The sequence below is a fragment of the Tachysurus fulvidraco genome, chromosome 22 (genome assembly GCF_022655615.1).
Source record: "Tachysurus fulvidraco isolate hzauxx_2018 chromosome 22, HZAU_PFXX_2.0, whole genome shotgun sequence".
NCBI lineage: Eukaryota > Metazoa > Chordata > Actinopteri > Siluriformes > Bagridae > Tachysurus > Tachysurus fulvidraco.
This window is the reverse complement of record NC_062539.1, coordinates 1,597,216-1,617,708: the sequence shown is the minus strand read 5'-3', so window position 1 is coordinate 1,617,708 and position 20,493 is coordinate 1,597,216. Positions and strand designations below refer to the sequence as shown.

General features: G+C 40.7%; 1 protein-coding gene and 1 long non-coding RNA gene across 9 annotated transcripts in view; one reads left to right on the top strand and one right to left on the bottom strand.

Moving 5' to 3' along the window:
• The window catches only part of st3gal3b (ST3 beta-galactoside alpha-2,3-sialyltransferase 3b), a 52,015-nt gene extending 46,499 nt beyond the window's left edge, over positions 1-5,516 (bottom strand). For 4 of the 8 annotated variants that reach the window (XM_047806187.1, XM_047806188.1, XM_047806189.1 and 1 more), the window contains exon 1: positions 5,294-5,498. In XM_047806187.1, coding sequence (XP_047662143.1) covers positions 5,294-5,302 — 9 coding nt within the window. In that variant the 5' untranslated portion in view covers positions 5,303-5,498. Of the gene's footprint in view, positions 1-5,293 lie in introns of all 8 variants that reach the window. The other 4 variants (XM_047806191.1, XM_047806186.1, XM_027158315.2 and 1 more) reach the window with 4 other exon arrangements.
• LOC113650167 lies at positions 5,459-15,845 on the top strand. The gene is made up of 3 exons (XR_007139090.1): positions 5,459-5,590; positions 11,692-11,808; positions 15,316-15,845. It is a non-coding gene; the product is annotated as an uncharacterized LOC113650167 (long non-coding RNA).
• Positions 15,846-20,493: the final 4,648 nt, after the last annotated feature.

The following is a 20,493-nucleotide window of genomic DNA, read 5'->3' as shown; positions in this document are numbered from 1 at the left end:
TCACCACCAATCGCCAAAATCACCACCAATCATCACCAAAATCACCACCAAATGCCAAAACCACCACCAAATGCCAAAACCACCACCAATTACCAAAATCACCAATCATCACCAAAACCGCCAATCACCAAAATCACCAGAATCTTGAGAATGCCCCAGAACGGGCTCGGTGAGACTGGGTCTCTGTACTCTAACATTTAACAATGCATAGTTTGTTCGGTTACGTAGAAGGGGAAAATTTTAAAAAGATTTTTCAAAAATTGTAATAAAAAAATCATATCAATACTTTCTACACATTCGTTCTCTTGAATGAAAAAAAAAATCTAAATAAAAAGTGTTGAAAATCTGAATTTGATGACAATTTATTTTCAGACCTAGAATTTTTTATTTTCTTATTGTTCTGAATATTTCTTACTGAATATTTCAGTAACAGGATGGAAACAGTCATGCTTCATTTACATAAACAGTCTTAAATAAAATAAGTAGCACAGGAGGAGTTGGAGCCCAATTCAGGAATCTTACCCTTTAACGGAACAAAGCAGGTGCCGAGAGCAAGCGGTCAGATGGACTTGTGAAGATCTGGGAATTTTTGTACGTTTTTATCCGCGACGCCTGAAAACCTTACAACGTGAAAATAAATCTGCTGGAAAGATTTCAAAAATGTCTTGTCTTGTAGCTCCTTGTTCAAATTTACTCCATCGATCATTCCTCAGTCTGAACAAATTCACATTCTTCCCTTTGTTTAATCTTTTTCTATTTTTTCCAGCTGCATGGCATCCCTCCCTTTTCCCAAACATGAATATTCTCCTATGGCTAAATGTTCACCAGGTGAGTGTGTTAATAATTAGCAAGGTGTGAGATGGATGGACAAGAGCCATTGCCTCACACACACACTCACACACACTCATCTCTGACTGATAAACACTCAACACAAGCTCGGACAGAAGCTCAGATGCACGTCACAGCTTCATGTTAAGATTTATATTAACATTATTGTGCACATTCTGATTCGAATACTTTCTTGTTCCCATAGTAACTGCACTCACGCTGGAACAATCGCTGATCTGGCGAAGATGTTTATGTATGCAAGGAGAATACAGTGTCAGAGCTTTGTAACGATCAGATTCTGCTGATTACCTTAATGATGTTATTAAAATGTACTTCAGCTGGGAAAACTCCAGATGTTCAATTTAACACCAAGAGCCACAGGTCAGAAGGTCAGGAGCTGAATGAAGTTACAGTTAATCTCGTCACCTTAGTGTCCTGCCTCAGGTGTCTTGTATATCTTCTAGCACTGCCCGACTGCTCCCACCATCTCTCAGGGTTCTAGCACCGGGGAGATGGAGTGAACTTTTTACAGACATCCAAACAGCGGAGTCACTGACTGTCCTCAAGACTTTGTGGTCTGGTGAAGACTTTCCTCTTTCTTAAACACTTCAAGTCAAGTCAAGTCACCTTTATTGTCACATGACTTGACGTCACGGGTTTTTATTAAACTATTTTACTTAAACTGGCACCTAAATTTTAGAATTAAAAAAGGCTAGATTTTCCCCCAACAAGTTTAAAAACTGATGGAATCCTTCAGGCCATCCTTAAAAATATTGTTGTTTGCCGTAACCCGACCGACCCTGTCAATTTAGGACCGACTCAATTATTTATTTATTTTTTGCTTTAAGTCTTGCCGGTTGTAAATTTGTGTTAAGACCAACCAATTTTTTTTTATTCTTCAAACAACTAATACAAAAGCAATAAATTACTAAAATGAATTATATTTTAGTAAGTATTGTAAGTATATAAATTGACCTACATACAAACGAAGGCTACGTTCTTTCTTTTAAATAAAAACCCGTGACGTCATCTATGTTTACACTATTGGTTTAACGAATGTCACACTATGGCCTGTGCATTCGCTTCGTCTCATTCTCTCATTCACTGTCAGAGTCGACGGTTCGCGCTCGGTAATGATGGCTGCGGCTGCAGTAAACAAAATGTTCGCGGCCACCGTTCAAAGTCATACGGGTTCGGGCGCCATAATACATCTAAAAAATTCATTAAAACAGCTTGACACCACTTTAACTTGTTCTGGAAAAAATTATTTTGTCCAGCGTCAAAATAAGGTTTGCAATGATGCGCCCGAAGGCACGGGTTGAAGACCCAGTCAGTGACGTCACGATATGCTAATTTGTTTAAAGTCATACCTACGTCATCACCATCACCAAAATTGTACTTTTTTTTACATTGAAAAAAATATATATATCGACCTACCTACTGACCCTTTTTTAAATTTTTTTTTACTGTTACTGCCAACCAAGATATTTTTAAGGATGACCTCCTCTGAACCAGTTTTGATGTATATGATGTGTTCATTGCTGGAGACTTCATTGTGTCCATCACACTTTTGTACGTCACTCTGGATGAGAAGGTCTGCCAAATGCTGTAAATGTAAATGTATCTGCAAGTCAGACCGGGTTAAAAAAAAAACAGTCACACACTCCATGGAGAAATGTTTGACTGACTTTCTGGCCTCGATTAGGCGTTCTACTGCGATTCTGACTCTTTTCCTTGAGAAATGCTAACAAGCCTTAGCCATCTGATAGCTTAACTGTTTCAGCACAAAACTAAACACAAAGTCAACCATCCATCTTCTAAAATCCTGATTAGAATTCAAACGGCACTAAATACGCTGCTCCACTCGACATGCCTCGGTTTCTAATAAATAAAAAAAAAACTCAATACATGAGGGAACTCCATGCAGGGTGTATCCTGCCTCGATGCCCGATGACGCCTGAGATAGGCACAGGCTCCCCGTGAGCCGAGGTAGTTCGGATAAAGCGGTAGGAAATGAGTGAGAGTGAGAATACATGAGGGAATGAGTGACGACTAGAAGATAAAAAATAGAGGAAGTAAATCAAGTTTTTTTTTCTTTTTCTTCTTTTTTTTTTTTAAGTTGAAGTTCGTGGGACTCCATTTGCTTAAATCATGCTGAGGTTGTGTGGAGAAAACAAAACTCTTCAGACACAACAGCACAACATGCTGAACCTCACACTTGTACAACCTCATTACAAAGTCAACTGTGACTGTAACTACACAAAAGGGTACGAACAGTGATTCCAGCACTCGATCAGAACGAAGTGTGGAAGACCACTTAAAAAATGTACTTAGGCGGAATTGTGTCATTTCTTATACTGTTTAGAATGGTTTGTCATACAAACTGCACAAAAAAAGAAGCTAGATGACTTTTTATTTTAAAACATTAACATTAAACACCTTTAGACTCAAATAATCTGTGTACAGAACACCAAATGTAGTTAATCACTAACATGCAGTAAGTAATGAACTGAGAGCCACAGGCTATTGTAGTATAAAGTCGGCTAAGAGTTTGGTTTTCAAAAATGAAGTCGACATTGCAAGTGAGTGTTGATGCTCTCTGGGTTCTGTGGAGCATTAAGGGAATTAACAGATTGAGAATGCGCTCATAATGGCCGACTCCCCGATAAGCACCCTAAGGATCGACTAAGCAGCTGATTGACATTAGGCCGCTGTATAGAGGAAGAGCTTCCATTAGTGTCTAAACCACTAGACCATTAAAACCAGGACAACAGGAATTGGAGGAGAGAAAATTTGGATACAGAAATTTGGCCTTGATGTGACCTGTTTAGATCAGTTCCAAACTCTAATCTGTTCATCTGCTGGCTGTAAAGATAAAGCTACATAAATCCTGAAAACGTTTGGCTCAAGATCGTCGGCTACAGAGGATGTCGGGTGTCCAGACAGACGGCCAGAGAAAGACAGACGAACAGACCACTCCACACACTCATATCGGGTCTAAATACGTCCATAAATACGTTCCATGGTGTCTCAGAAACTCTGGAGCTGGTACTATGATTGATTTAACACAAGACGGTGGTGTCTGTAATATATTTTAAAACCGAACACAAACACCTGTGGTGATGAAGGTCAATCACAGAACACCATTTTGGCAAATAATTATGAATTCAACCAAAAACCAAGTACACAAACAAGCTATTAACAACATAATTAACTAATCAGAATCAGAATCAGAATGAGCTTTATTGCCAGGCATGTTTTCACATGTGAGGAATTTGTTTTAGTGCCAGAAGCTCCACAGTCTAACAGAATGACATTAAATAATACAATTAAATATATGTTCAAATATATCCATTAACTAGCTAAAATGTCCACAGAGGATATGTTAGTTTGACTAATGTTAGCTTGATTAAATAAGAAAAAGAGTGATATAGGATGTAACCAAAAGTTTGTGGACACCTGACCATCGCATTCGTGTATGTGCTCGTTAAAGATCTCGTTCCCTCAGATTTAGACCAACTTTCCCGTTACGATGAGCTTCACTATTCTCTTGAATTGTAGCCGTGTGGATTAGTGTTCATTCAGCTACAAGAACACGAGCAAGAGCGAGATCTGATGTCTGGATGTCGAAGAGACTCCAGTTCCAGTTCATGGAGTTGTTCCACTCCAACCATAACCTCAACACCATGACTTCATGAAGCTAACTTCATGCTTTGGACTCAGTTCCATGAAGGAAAACTGTAACAGTTCTGCACACAGGAGACATTCTGTATAACTGCGTACTGCTGGGTTTATTGAGAAGAACCATATACTGTATAAATGTGATGGTCAGGAGTGTACAAACCTGGGTATGTGGTGTATGGGGTCTAATGAACATTGTGCCAAAGCGAAATATAGGATTATAGTTATTTTAAGGGGAAAAAACCTAACACATTTGTTTAGGGTTTAATAAATATGAATAATAATCTATAATAAAAATGGTTTAAGAAAAGCACCTTGATAAGAGACTGAATCGAAAACTGAATATTGTTAAGACCGTTAGATCTTAGCTAGCTCAACGGCTATAACGATATTAACGGTCAGGTTCGTTTAAATATCTAAAAAAAAAATCTAATTAAAAATCTGAGGCGAACCGTTATGCGCGTGGGGCCTAAACTCAGCTCGCGCACACCTCCAGGTCCAGTGGATGAACAGAATGTCGGTTAGTTGCTACACAGTTTAGTTTAGTTTTAGTTCACAGCCAACAACAGGTCTGATAGAGAGAACGGAGACCAAAACACAAAGAACCAACACCATTTTCTGTGTCGGCCTCTAAAAATACGCTAAAAACCCCAGTCCAGGACCTAAATAGTGAAGGTTTTACACAGTGACACGCCGAAATGACACGACACGCTAACTGGATAAGGATGAACATTACCTCAGCACACAGCTGTGTTACGGTTCAATCTGTTCTTCTGTTATTTACCGTGTTCATTACCTGCTTTCTCCTTTCTCTGTCTTCAGTCCAAGGAAATCTTCACCGTAGGTTTATTTAAAATATCCTCCTGAAACCTCCATGTATTTCTTCTCTTCTGTGTTTCAGACAAACTAAGATAACGGTTTAGCCTCTGCGCGTGCGTGTGTGTGTGTGTGTGTGTCTGTGTGTGTGTGTGTGTCTGTGTGTGTGTTACAGAAAACACCCTCCCAATCGCAATGGAGGTAGTTCGTGGTTGCCAGATCTGTGCAGAAAACATGGAAGCCTACAGAAACTATAACTAAACAGGTATACACACACACACACACACACACACACACACACACACACACACACACACACACACACACACACACTTGGTCAATAAACCTGATTCTGAGTATGCTGATGTATATTAAGTAGTGAACTATGTTGTGATGTTACCTGAACCATGGATAGTGTATTGAAGGATTAACATTGTCATCTTCTACACATCGTTACAGTTATCATTGAAGAAGAAGACTGCACTGTTTGTTTGTTTATTTATTTATTTATCTATAATTTTCTATTTGCATTTCATGTTGTGGGTCTTCTCACTTTCATTATAGAAGCTATAAAAAGACCTCAGTGGTTTATGTGGGGTTTTTTTTTGTCTCACTGTCTTGAGGATAATAAGAATTTTGTCACCTGTCTCCAGAAGACGTACCTGGAGTCCATGTTAAATAAACACATTAAATAAAGTCACCCTGCCAGTGAGATGCTACAAAAGAAACCATTCATTACTAGAACGAGTCATTTGTACAATGCTAATCGGAGGGAATATGATTCTTCTACTGTACTTGCTAGTCACGTCAGCATTTGTTCTGAGGAGGACGTTGTGTAAACTTTAATTTATTTGAATTATTTTGAGGTTAAAGTCCGTGTTTTTGTTGGCTGTGAGTGTGTGTGTGTCCTCACTCTAAAGGTCTGAGTGAAACATGGAAAGTTTTATGAACTTATTACATCTCCAAGTCTGCATGCATGTATGGACTTTCTTACACGTGGCTAAAGACACAACTATTACCACAAGGTCCTAGTTAGCGGAGGTAAAAGGCTCACTCTGGCACCCCTGCATCCTTTTTTGACACAGTCATTCACTGTTTCACCCTCATTGTGGGTTTAAATAACACTCACTTCTGGCATTTTCCCCGAAATCAATGTTCCTTCTCATGAACATCGCTTTCATGCCATTTTTCTCTAGTCAGCCATGTGCGTGTTGGTCTGTTTTTTTAACAGTGCACAGAAAATTCCCCAGTGTTGAACTAATGTTGAGTGTATTTGCACTTATGGTGTTGGATCAAAGTTAAACAGTGTTTTTTTCAAAGCTGGCAATTCACATTTTTCAAGATTCACAGATTTCTTTTAGTTTCGTGTTGAATATAAACTGTGAATGTCAAAACACCAATTTCTTTCCTTTTTTACATCATTTGGCAGACGCGTCATCCAGAGTGACTTACATTTTATCACATATTATACATCCGAGCATCTGCGGGTTAAAGGGCCTTGCTCAAGGACTCAGCAGTGGATGCTGGGATTCAAACTTAAACCATTCTGATCAACGGTCCAAAACCCTAGGCTCTAAGCTGCCACATCCCCATTTTAGTTACTCATCTCTGCACTGAATGTGCTCGCTGTTGTTTTGCCCCAATGTGACACTGACATACTGAAAAAAAAAAAATCAATTAAAGGTCACATCAGGTCAAAAAAAATTGTGTCATTAGAACATCCTTAGATGATGTTTAAAGGGTTAAACATGCATGTGTACACTCACCACAAATAAACTCGGTCAGTCATTTAAATAAACAGTTTCACACTGTGACATAATTAAAATGATTGGAAGCCACGTTTTAGACAGTACATCTGTCTTTTTTTTGTCATTGCATCTCAAAATCTAAAGCTGGAAGTAACTGAAATCTGATGGAGATGCGGAAAAAATAAATAAATAAAATATATACAGTATGTGAATGTTGATGGATAAAAGGCAAGAACCAAAGGAAATACTTTACGTTGAACGAATACTCTACGTCAAGCCAAATATCTCGAACAAACATGACATGACAACTGAGAAAACGTCTACACAGTATATGTGGTAAATAATTGTAAGGTACGAGTAATTTTTACTCTCGTTGTTGGTTCCTGGGGTTTTTTTTTTGGACACCCTGTACCATAATTACATCCTAATATAAACCCAGAACATTAAGATCTGATGATGTACATAATAAGAGACCTGGTTGTACTTTTTTTTTCTTTGAGAACTAGTTTAGATCTCTCACATCAGCCACTAATTGATCTCAAGGCTTAACAGGATTGTCGACGGTCCCTTCGTCATGACGACACCGTTTGTTGAAACAGCTTCAGTCAGCATGTGCTTGCATCTGTAAAGACCGGTCGAATGATATCAAATCAGAGAAGTAACCCGAGCCCCGAACCTCCGTTCAACATTCGAGCTGGAGTTCAGCGTAAGAGCTGTGTTTTCATGTCCTGGGTGTAACTCAATCATCTCCTCTGTAATAGTGAGCTCCCCTAGGACAACGCCTGGAGACACTTGTTAGACAAAAGTCTTTTTTCTATATTTACACTTTAACTTTAAAAAAATACTATTATAGTATGAAAAGTGACCTCCTTTGTCAGCTTTGTTCAGTAATCTGCGTGATCTTTGTGATCTTCACCAAAATTCTGTTGTGGGTGTGTAATGACAGCTCCGGTCACGGCAAAAAGGAAGACCTTTAATTCTATCATAAGTAACTTCTATAAACAAACAAATGTCCTCTGATGCAGCAGAGTTACAGTTTTTTTTCTTAGGAACACCATGTGGACATCAATTACAACGCAGCCGGACCTACATTACATTATCATCCGAGTAACTTCTTAAAATTTCATGCTCAAACTTTAAGCCAACTTTGACACCAAATTTCATGTCCTGAAAAGGAAAGTGTTCCAGCTACAAATGTGCGTAGCTCTAAAAAAAAACATAGTTTTGTCAATCTTTTATAATCGGAAGCAGTCAAGCTGTCAGAGCTATCAGGGTGTTTAGATTTGCAATTGCAGATTGCAGTTTTTTTCCACAACGCTAGCAGACACGGTTCCTCCACCTCATTTGATGTGGTGAGCAGCAGCAAAGTCATAAAATTCTATTCAGGACATCAGTTTGAAAGAAAAAAAAACCTCCTACAGTCGCCGCTCGCGATCAGACGATCGGCGCCTAACAGGAAACGTGATGAGTTGTGTGTGAACACGTACACTAGAGTAATGCGAGTTAAAGTGCTGTGCTGTAACACACACACAGACACACACACACACACACACACGCATTTTGAACAGTCAGAAGTTTACAGGGTCAAAGCTGTAGACTGTGTTTAAACACAGGAGCTCAGGATCGTTAATCCGTCCCGCTCACATGACTCCCGACTCTGCTCTTCAGCCTTGTGACGGGTGAAACCTCAGTGCGATCTACACAGGAACATACAGAACACAGACACACTTATTATACTTATAGATACTTATTGTATCTTTGGAATAGTGTTCTGACTTTAACAGTTTAAAAAGCACAGAAACAGAAGCGATCGTTGCAGTGAAGCCCCTGGTTTTAGCCTGTTACACTTTAACCGGTTTAGACTTTAACCTGTGGCATCGATAGGAAAAGTGAAAAAATCAATATTTCTGTTTGAACAGTGAACTGGACTAAAGCACTCAATGTTATTTTTTCACAACATCTTGACATAAGGTCGTTATCTGAGCGTGCGTCTGTGTTCTGCACAACTAGACAAAGATAAGTAGTGCTGTAACACACACACACACACACACACACATTTTTGAACAGCCAGAAGTTTACATGGTCAAAGCTGTGGATTGTGTTTAAACACAGGAGCTCAGGATCGTTAATCCTCTCCCGCTCACATGACTCCCGACTCTGGAGTTAAGCTTCTGAGCTGCCCTTCTTGATCTACACGGGAACATACAGAACACAGACGCACGCTCGGATAACGCCTCGTGTCAAGACGAAGCAAGCCGTTACTGCGGGACGTCGAGTTCAAACCTTAAACTTCAAATCGATTAAGAAAAAACACACTGAGAAATTAAATGTGTGTGAACTTTATTGTTGTTCATAAAACGTATTAATATTCTCGATTTTTATTTATCGTCTTTTAAGTATCGTAACTTTTAGAGAATATAGTTTTATTATCAGGGGGCACGGTGGCTTAGTGGTGAGAACGTTTGCCTCACACCTCCAGGGTTGTGGGTCCGATTCCCACCCCCGCCTTGTGTGTGTGGAGTTTGCATGTTCTCCCCGTGCCTCGGGGGTTTCCTCCGGGTACTCCGGTTTCCTTCCCCGGTGCAAAGACATGCATGGTAGGTTGATTGGCATCTCTGGAAAATTGTCCGTAGTGTGTGTGTGTGTGTGTGTGAGTGTGTGTGTGTGTGTGTGTGTGTGTGTGCCCTGTGATGGGTTGGCACTCCATCCAGGGTGTATCCTGCCTCGATGCCCGATGACGCCTGAGATAGACACAGGTTCCCCGAGACCAGAGAAGTTCGGATAAGCGGTAGAAAATGAGTGAATGAGAGAGAGTTTTATTATCAAGGCCAGAAACGTGCATCATTGGAGTTTTATGAGGAGTCCTATAATGTTTATAACAGTTTATAAATGAAAAATGATAAATGAACCCTTCAATAAATTCCAAACCCAATTTTCAAAGATAAGAGCTAGTTTATTTGCTATATTAAAGCTTCACACTCACTTGAGATAGATTTCTGTTAAGCAATGTTTGTCCTTCCCCTTTCAGACTCTTGTGTTAATAATTATCTAACACTCTGTGCTAGTGTTCTACTCCAGTGGAGCTTCAATGATTTCCACATCTATATAAAGTACAGCAAATCAGTATCATGCTGAATGGTTGACGTGGAATGTCTAAAATACTGTAGAGGTTCAATTGTTCAGAGGATCACCTTTAGCTTTAACTGGTTTATAAGTAATGATGATGAAAACTCTCATTTTACCACTTTTTCTTCTGAGGTTGTGTGGTGGCATGCAAAACCCATCGGATGATGATGAGGCCGAATTCTGGAAACCAGTCAAATACGGTGGGAAAAAACAGTCACGTGAACAATTATTTTGACCTACACGATCTGTAAAGTTTTGTTTCGGTCATCTTTATCAGCCTCACCTTGGCATCCTTGCACAGAGAAGTAAAACCACCCGGTCTTGATCTCCATCTCTAGCTGAACGTTTACACGCTTTTTTATTTGAATCGATTTAAGAATTTATTTGCATTATAAAGCATTAACAAGCTCATGCTTTCTTCTCCGTGGTGTTATAATAATAGCAAAACCGTATTTATTCAAGCATCATGATATTACGTTTTGTTGATATGTTGCGCACCTTTAAAACCTCACATTATCATCAAAACATTATATAATACATTCGTGCCATTAATCACTGGTTATTTCTCCAGGAATGTTTTTCCTCCCAGTTTCACGTTTTTTCTCTTTCCCAGGCCTCCACACCTATGGGTATCATGATGTAAACTTGACACTTTTCTTTCGTTTAGGGGAATTTCCCACCGTTACTATATGAGACTGAGTGAAAATAAAAAAGGTTTTGAAAGTACCACGAGGGGATTTTGGCACGAGTACACAGCAGACTCGGCATTTCTTTGCACGATTTAAAGTAACTGAGGTGAACTGAGATGTTTGGACGGTGTGTACACTGTGTTTAACACAAGCATACCTTATCTTTTCATTCTCTCTCTCTAGAGAGAGAGAGAGAGAGAGAGAGAAAGAGAGAGAATGGGAGAGAGAGAGAGTGGGAGAGAGAGAATGGGAGAGAGAGAGAGAGGGAGAGGGAGAAAGAGAAAGAGAGAGAGAAAGAGTGGGAGAGAGAGAGAATAGGAGAGAGAGAGAGAGAGAGAGGGAGATGGACAAAGAGAAAGAGAGAGAGAGAGAATAGGAGAGAGAAAGAGAGAGAGAGAGTGGGAGAGAGAGAGCGAGAGAGAGAGAGAGCGAGAGAGAGAGAGAGAAGAGTAGAGAGAGAGAAAAAGAGGGAGAGAGAGAGGGAGAGAGTATAGAGAGAGCGAGAGAGAGAGAGCAAAGGCGAGCGAGCAAACAGAGAGAGATAGTGAGAGAAAAGGGGGGAGAGCGAGATAGGAGAGATCGCGAGAGAGAGAAAGAGACAAGGGAGAGAGAGAGAGAGAAGAGGATATCGATAGGCATATCGAGAGCGTATCTCTCTCCCCCATTCTCTCTCTCCCACTCTCTCTCTCCCACTCTCTCTCTCTCCCATTCTCTCTCTCTCCCTCCCCCCATTCTCTCTCTCTCTATCTCTCTCCCAATCCCTCTCTCTCTCTGCTCCATCCTGATGATGCTCTTCTGCTCAGATGCTGTTCTGTGCTGCTGCCGTGTTCCACATGGATCCTGGAGATTCATGGACCTGCTGTGGGTAGAACAACCTACAGATCACGGAGACGACGTCGGACTGCAGTCGATATGTTCAGGTTTGCGCTCCACCCGTGATTACTTATATAAGACAGACTTCATGTTAAAACTAGAACAAAGCTCTGGTGTCACCCAGTTGAGGTTGAGGATGAGGTTCCCTTGTGAGTCTGGTTCCTTTCAAGGTTTCTTCCTCACAATCGTCACCTCTGACTCGCTCTTTAGGGCCTAAACTTATAGATCCGACGTAAAGCTGCTTTGCGACAATGTTCATTGTTCACACTAAGTTGAACTGAATACAGGATGTATAGTGACATCACATCCTGTCTTCTTTACCATGCCTTTGACAGAGAGGAAGTAAAAATCAGTTTGTCTGTTGGATGGTTTGGTGTTTAAAGCTTCCTGTAATAACTGAGATAAGCTTGTAGGTCTTCATGATCATGCACCAGAGTGTGTGGTAACATCCAACACTTTCCTGCTCAATTCTGACGCTTGATTCAGAGCTCTTTAACTAGTCTCACAAACCCAGACATGGAGTGAATCGTCTGTCCTGGTTCAGCAGGGTTGTGGTAAGGAGTGTGTGTGTGTGTGTGTGTGTGTGTGAGAGAGAGAGAGAGAGAGAGAGAGAGAGAGAGAGAGAGAGAGAGCGCTGTGGCTGAAGAATGGTGGAGAAAGTTGCTGGTTTTTCCACAGTACCAGGAAATAGCTTCAACTCCTGGGCAGATTATAAGAGTGCATCCTGCAGGCGTTAGCTTGCCAGCGAGATGCCACATAACTCTCCAACTCACATCACAGCCTCGCTTCACTTTTCTGAATTCGACAAAGAGCGAACAGGAGTGTGTGGTGGTTCAGGGACATAGATTATATATTGTTTTAGAGGCTGTTTATAAACAGAGTAAACGTATAAATGTGTGAAGAGAGAACGCTAAACCGGTGACCTCACACACACACACACACACACACACACACACACACACACAGACTGAATAACATGTGAGAGAGGTGAAAGTTGCTTACATGTTTATTAGCCCTAAAGAACACCCCTGAGCTGCTGAGTAAGTGCTGGTCATGCTTTTTTATTTAGATGCCTGTCTGAATATCAGATTACAGCCTGTGACCTGACCAGCACAAATTTACTAGTTCACATGTAAAAGTGCACACAAAGTTGCTTATTCGCATAAAGAAAACAAGGTCATGGCTTGATTGGTTGATTGGTTGATTAACAAATTACAGCTTCATAACATAAATGTGAATGTAGAGTCTCGCATACGACTTTAATCCAGTGAGGGTTTTTTTTTTTGCACCCCAGAGAAGACTGCAAGTTCCACAGAAGCATGGAAAATTTAGTCTCTCACACACGTACGTGCGCGCGCACACACACACACACACACACACACACACACGAGGCAGCGAGTCTGCTCAAGCTCTGACGTCAAGCTCAAGCTCTGAGAGTCACACGCTTCAGATGAACGATTTCCCAAAAGCCCGGTAAAGCTGCAGTGCTGGGAGTGTTGCATTCATTAACACAGCATTCCACCATGCAGCAGGAGCAGCACTGTACACACGAGTCAGGAAAAATAAGCAAATGTAAAGAAACATCGCTAATTATTTCAATATGGAAACAAAGTCGTGGCCTAATGGTTAGAGAGTTTGACCCCTAACCCTAAGGTTGTGGGTTTGAGTCTCGGGCCGGCAATACCACCACTGAGGTGCCCTCGAGCAAGGCACGAACCCCCCCAACTGCTCCACGGGCACCGCGGCATAACTGCCCACTGCTCCGGGGGTGTGTCCACGGTGTGTGCACTTTAGATGGGTTAAATGCAGAGAACGAATTCTGAGTATGGGGTCATTGTCCTTAGCCGTATGTCACGTCACTCACTTTATTAAGTCATAACCAGGGGAAAAAAAAACACAGCGTGTATAAATATGTTACAGAATCAGAGTTTTATTCCTCTCATACAATTCCACAAAGACTTTATTACCAAACATGCTGGAGGAAATTTACATCCTGACGGTTACAGAGCGCCGGAACTGGAGACTCCTTCCATCTCTTTACACAAAACTTAACATAACATCAACAATTATTTATCACGCTTCAAAACATGATGGAATCTGTTTGTTATTAGTCTCGGGTTATAAAAATCTGTCTGTCTGCTGTTACAGTCCCCGTTACTATAGACACAAACACCAGGAAGAGTGCGTTAATTAAAACCTAACCTGAGTGGAGCAGGGAGTGTAAAATACCTGCCCTTTTTAACCCTTGTGATGTGATTCAGTAGAGCAGGAATTTCTTTCATGATCTCGCTCGGTTTATCAGTTTCTCAGCAGAGCGTTTTTTTTTCCTTGGGTATTTTCAATCCCAGATGCACATCTAGAGAAAAAATAATATTAATAACACTACAACTTTACATCTTTTTTGATGACCCATTCTGCACTTGTCTCGTGTTCATCTCATCAAATGCGCTCTTTAATCTGTTACATGATCGTTATACTTTAGTTGTCTCTCTACAGCAGCAGCTCATCAGACTGGTATTGAGATTCTGGAGTCTTATTGCAAAGTGATTTTGTTCATTTTATCGACACTTTATGACTCTAAAAACCACCAAAAAACGTGTGGGATCATCACATTAAAGGTGGTGTCTGTGTTGTTTGAAAGCCAATGTTGACATTTGAAATTACCAAAACAAACACGCCCCTAACCCAAACGGGTCCCACCCCCGTATCGATAGCTCCGCCCACACATACATACGTAACCCAGGCGACTAACAGAAAGAAACGTGTCTTTATCATAGCTGAAGGGAAGAACAATACGATTGTAGATAAACAAACAAGCAAAAATGCCACACAAGCATAATGATGTAAAGGACAAAGGCATATATTAGTTCTGTGTAACAAAGCAAAACCAACGTTACTCACCTATCGAGAAGGAAAAAAGCGCCTCGCCGTCTTAAGTAAAGTCGGCCACATATTCACAGGTCCTACTTCTTGTCCTTATCGTAAGCCTTTCTTCGCTTTCTTTCTTTGTTTTTATCCTCCATGTCGATGTTAAAACCGCTTTCTGCTAACATCACACATGCGCACTGAAAACTCTCTCCGCCCATATTGACAAGCCCCGCCCCTTTCTGCTCATTGGCTACACGTTTGTTTTGATTTCCGTTTTGTTTGTCGGCCCGACTCGGTTTTCCGAAGCATTTCTCAAACAACGGAGACCCCACCTTTAAATCCGTCCCGGGTTTCAGAGGACAGGACTCGGGGAAGGTGGAGGTCCATATTTTTCTCTAATACATAATTCAGATTAATATTCTAACAGCTAGAGAAGTGTGTGTAGATTACATGTGGCACAATGCTTTTATTCAGCACACACACAAGCTCACAACTCACCTCTCAACACAAAGGACTTCAATCAGTCAACACAAAATGAGTTTGAACTCCACACTGTGTGATTAACTGCAGAACAGAGACTTCTTTTCTTCCCAAAATAAGAGGCAAGTCTAAAAATAAAAAAAGATAGTGAAAAGAGAAGCACAATTAGTCTACTGTGTGTAAAGGAAAAACTTCCTCTCCTGCAGCCTCATCTGACCAGCTCACGTGATCCTCCGAGCTCCGTCTGTTCCCCTACTTACCCCAAGCAGTTCAACACAAACTTACTCTGGGATTTCACTTCAGTACAACGACGATACTGAGGACAAACACCAAGAGCAACGACTATGTACAGTAACTGAGTACCGTAACAGCAGCGAAGGCGACGTGACTCGCCTCATCACAGAGAAACAGGAAGATTAAAATCATCTGAGGCCGGAAAGTTCTGGATCTGAAGTTCACGTGAAGCACATGTCCAGAGCAACGACGAATTTTTATTACCTGATATTTTAGACTTAAAAAAACAAAACCACACAAAAAAAAACAACTTCTATTTAACCTTTTAGTGTTGATTTAATATAAACTCTCCCTTTATTTGGCTCTCTGTGTTTTTAACACCAGTTTTTAACGTGTCAGGCCATCCTTAAATATATTCCTGTTTGCCGTAACCCGACCGACTCAATTTTTTTTTTTTTGCTTCAAGTCCGACCGACTCGCCGGTTGTAAATTTGCGTCAAGACCGACCAATTTTTTTTTTTACTCTTCAAACTAATACAAAAGCAATAAAATAATATGAATTATATTTTAGTAAGTATTGTAAATATATAAAATGACGTCACGATATGCTAATTTGTTTAAAGTCATACCTACGTCATCACCATCATCAAAAACTTTTTTTTTTTTTACTGTTACTGCAAACCAATATTTTTAAGGATGGCCTGAGTGCCTTTATGTACACAACATTTGTTTTGTAGTTAGACTATTTTTATTCAGACATTTTCCCCCCAGTCTTAATAAGAGCTCGATAAATAAGAACCCAGTGTCAACGAGAAGCCCCTGGTCTGGGAGAGATGAGGACATGTGATTAGTGTCACGTCAGAAAGCGTCTCTGGTAGACGTTTAATTCTGAACCGAACATACAATCCTTTCTATTCTGAGGAGAGCCTTAGGCTAATAAAATTTCCACCAGACTGAAAAAGGCAAAGCTCTTCATATTTTTTGGCCGAGACGGAGCATTTTTCTCTCATCACATCACACACACAGGCTGGCAGGAGTCTTTTTTATTCTTTGGAGGAGGAAAACTAAAAGACATTCAATTGCAATTCCGATGCTGGCATTTTTGACACAAAGCTTTAGCGTGTACAGTGAGGACAAAACCCAACAGCTGGCCAGATGCAGAGGTGTTCACTGTCTGTCTGTGATAGAGGAAGAGGAGGAGGAAGAGGAGGAGAGCTGCTGCCATGTGCTTCTTCACTTCTCCTGCACTGCTGCAGAGACACAAAGCGCTCTGTGAACTCGACTTTTCCTTCTGAATAGCACACACAACCAGGCTGACCAAGCAGGAGTGTAACCTTAAACCAGGGTGTGTGTGTGTGTGTGTGTGTGTGTGTGTGTGTGTGTGTGTAGGTCAGCTTAACTAGGACATGGTGAGGACTAAGGAGTCATGTGGTCACTCACATACACACACAAACCTGGTATATATGTAGTAGAGAAAAATAAATAAATAAACAAACAAATATTTTTTTAAAATGCTTTAAAAAAATAAATAAATAAAAGAAAAAAGGATATTATATAAAACAAAAAAGAGCACTGAATGTAAATGATAAATATTTCCATACTAAGCTAAAGATTATAAATCCTCAGTTGATTAAAGTAATAAACAATATCAAAAAGAACTAAAACTAAAACTAGCGCTAAAGTAAAACCGGCTGCTACGTTAATAACGTGGAACTAAATCGGTCAACTGCTAAAAAATTTTTGAGTCCAAACCCCTCGAGAGTCCAGACATGCTGTCTGAGATCATCAGCAGCAGGTTCAGGTGCAGGTTCAGGTGCAGGTTCAGGTTCAGGTTGTTCCTTTAACAGCTTTTAAATCTTTATGTTAAATGACATCATTAACATGAAGAAATATAATTGAACAGAAACAAACTTCTTCTACTTTCGGCTTTTCCCGTTAGTGGTCATCGGAGCAAATCTTCTGTGAACTGAAACAAACTAACGACTGAATTTTAAAGGAGAATCGAAAAGTATAAATAAAACACGTGCGCACACACACACACACACACACACACACACACACACACACACTTCTGTTTTTATATATACATTTGAAATATTAAAAGTGTCAACAATACTAATACGAACCGATTAACATCTGACTGGTTATTACTGTTGTGGATGTTGTGCAGACTTTCCTGTGTTTATTTAAGCATCGTTAGCGAGCCAGCCAAGTCTCTCTCTCTCTCTCTCTGACGAGTCAGTGATGTTAAATACACACTTAAGGATGTTATCTCATCGTTAAACAAGCCTCGGCGAGACGAGGGAAGCAGAATCACACGATTATTATCGTTATTAAACTGTCCTCACGTCCACGTTAGCATCAAGGTCACGAAGGTGACGTGTGCACGCGTTAAACCCCGTGTATTACCAGGACAGAGCTGCACTGGAGGTCAGCGCACTCCAGACTGTTATTGTTCACCACTAAAACCTAATGGACAGCTTCTGGAGCTTTCTGATTACTGAGACGTGAACTTTCCATGAACCTTCACACACTCACTCACACACACACACTCCCACTCCATACCGCTCTTAATTAGCTGCTCAGAATGCTACACGCAGGAAATCCTCCCTAAACTCAGTTTCTACCATCCCAGGAAACCAGAGAGGAACGTGATTAGACGTAGAGGAGGAGATCAGCTCAGCTCCAGCCCCAGGTTCGTTATCGGTTCCGTATGAGGACGCAGGAAGGAAATGGAGGGAAAATTTGTTTAAAAAAAGAACGATAAGCTGAAAAAAAAAAAAACAACACTCGCGCAAGTGCCATTTCAGGTCAAACTCTAACACAAACACCACCACTGGGGTATCTAATGATTCTGCCAGAGATTAGTTCTTCTAAACAAGCTTGTAGATAGAAGTCATCCTCCCGGAAGCCCCGCCCCTGCGTCACACCAATCCCATCAATTCTCTGTTGGAACGCATGGAAGCCTGGACTCTGATTGGTCAGAACAGCAGCTCAAACAGTAGCAAAGGGTTATATTAAAATTTCTCTGTATGGTTACTAAGGCAACGGGACACATTCGCATGGATGTCGAGAGAGAACCGAGAGAGCCGGCGAGGGAACGAGCGTTCATAGCTGCTATAACAAACTAGAAACAGGAACTTACATGAAGCTATAACGTATAAAAGGTTAAAAAAAAGAAAGAAAAAAAAAAGGAGACAGAAAAAGGATCCAAATCAAGCTGCTTTAATGAAGAAAGGAAGCAGTCAGGAGTTTACAATCACTAGAACCAGAGTCTCTGAACAGAGACATTATTCAGGAAAGATTTCCTCATTTTACTAAATTACACACAACAGATCCAGGAGAAAGTGAAGCGACGTCAGTAAGTGCATCCGTTTTGGTTTCGCTTTTTTTTTCTTTTTTCCAAACTGCCAATATTCATTGCTAACTATTGACAGAGTAAAAAGAGTAGAAAACTGGTAGAGAACCAAAAATTTGCAAAATCAAAACATATAAATACATTTTTTTTCTTCTTCTTTTTTTTTTAAACAAACAAACAAAGCAAAATGGTGTGAAATGTCAGGAAATAAAATCAAACATCATGAATCCTAATCGGAGATATAAATTAAACAGCGACCCAGAATCCTATAAAATAAGCGAGTGAGAATAGAATAGAAGGCTAAAACAAACAAACGACAAAAAATAAACGTATATCTTTACAGTAGATTACACAGTGAACACACGCTACATCTCATTTTGCACAGTTAGCTACTGAGCATTAGCAGGAAACCCTGACTCACGCTAACAAACATGTACGACGTAGCAAACGAGTGCCCAGTTTAGAGGGGATACGCTGTCTGAGTGTCAACTGCAGGACATCAAAATCCATCCTCCATCTTATTCCGAATTCAATGCTAGCTGAATTAGCACCTAGCGATGCACCGTCCCGCTCTGAACGCATTCGCCCGCTGTCTTGAAACTTAAACCCATGACGTAAACTGTACGGAGTGTCGGCAAACGCTTTTCCACAGACACGGTGCTGGAGGCGGAGTCTAATCTGGAGCTGATCCAATCTTCTTTACGAGTGACAGGAGTTATTCTCATGGGCGGGGTTTGGTTAAGTACAGAGGAATTTAGTTGTAGAAATGTAAAAGTTGTAATGTGGACAATCAAAACAGCTAAAATGGAGTTATAACAATGATAGGACAAAAAAAATTAAATAAATCACCTGGGAGTCGCAGATTTCATTGCTGTAACTACGCAGTTAGCTGTTTATTATTATTATTATTATTATTATTATTCATAATTTCATGACAGATTGGAAACTAGATAAAGAAACTCACCTTACTTCTTATCAGAACTTCCCTTTAGTAACCACTAACCTCCTGAAACCCCAAACCTGACCCTAACCCCTAACCCTAATGCCCAACCCCTAACCCTAATGCCCAAACCCTAACACTAATGCTCAACCCCTAACCCTAATGCCTAACCCCTAACCCTAATGCCTAACTCCTAATGCCCAACCCCTAACCCTAATGCCCAACCCCTAACCCTAATGCCCAACCCCTAACCCTAATGCCTAACCCCTAAGGCCCAACCCCTAACCCTAATGCCCAACCCCTAACCCTAATGCCCAACCCCTAACCCTAAGGCCCAACCCCTAACCCTAAGGCCCAACCCCTAACCCTAAGGCCCAACCCCTAACCCTAAGGCCCCTATCCCCCATCTCTATCCCGAACACTGACGTTAACTGTTAGAATACTTTTACTTGTCAGATTAATTAGTAAGCATAAGGAGTGTAAAGCAGTTCTAGATTTCCCTGCACCATATTCTTTACACACACACCGCTTTTAGATAAAAAACCATTAAGATCGCTTTATATGTAACTGGCTTCGTTGTGAGTGTACATTATCATTAGGTGTGTTCGCTACACGCCCTTAACCGAGGCAGCTATGACCCGGACTTCCATACAAAAAAACATACCATTTGTCTTTCATAATCTCTCTGTACACTTGTGATGAGAATCGTGCTCACAAGTTTCACTTCTGTTTCTCTGGCACTAAACCGCAGGTCAGGAGTGAAGCTGCGGGCGGGAACTGAAGAAACATTGAGTCACGGGGTCACACCGATGACTCGCTAAGATTCGGCACTTTTTTTTTTACCGAGTCGCA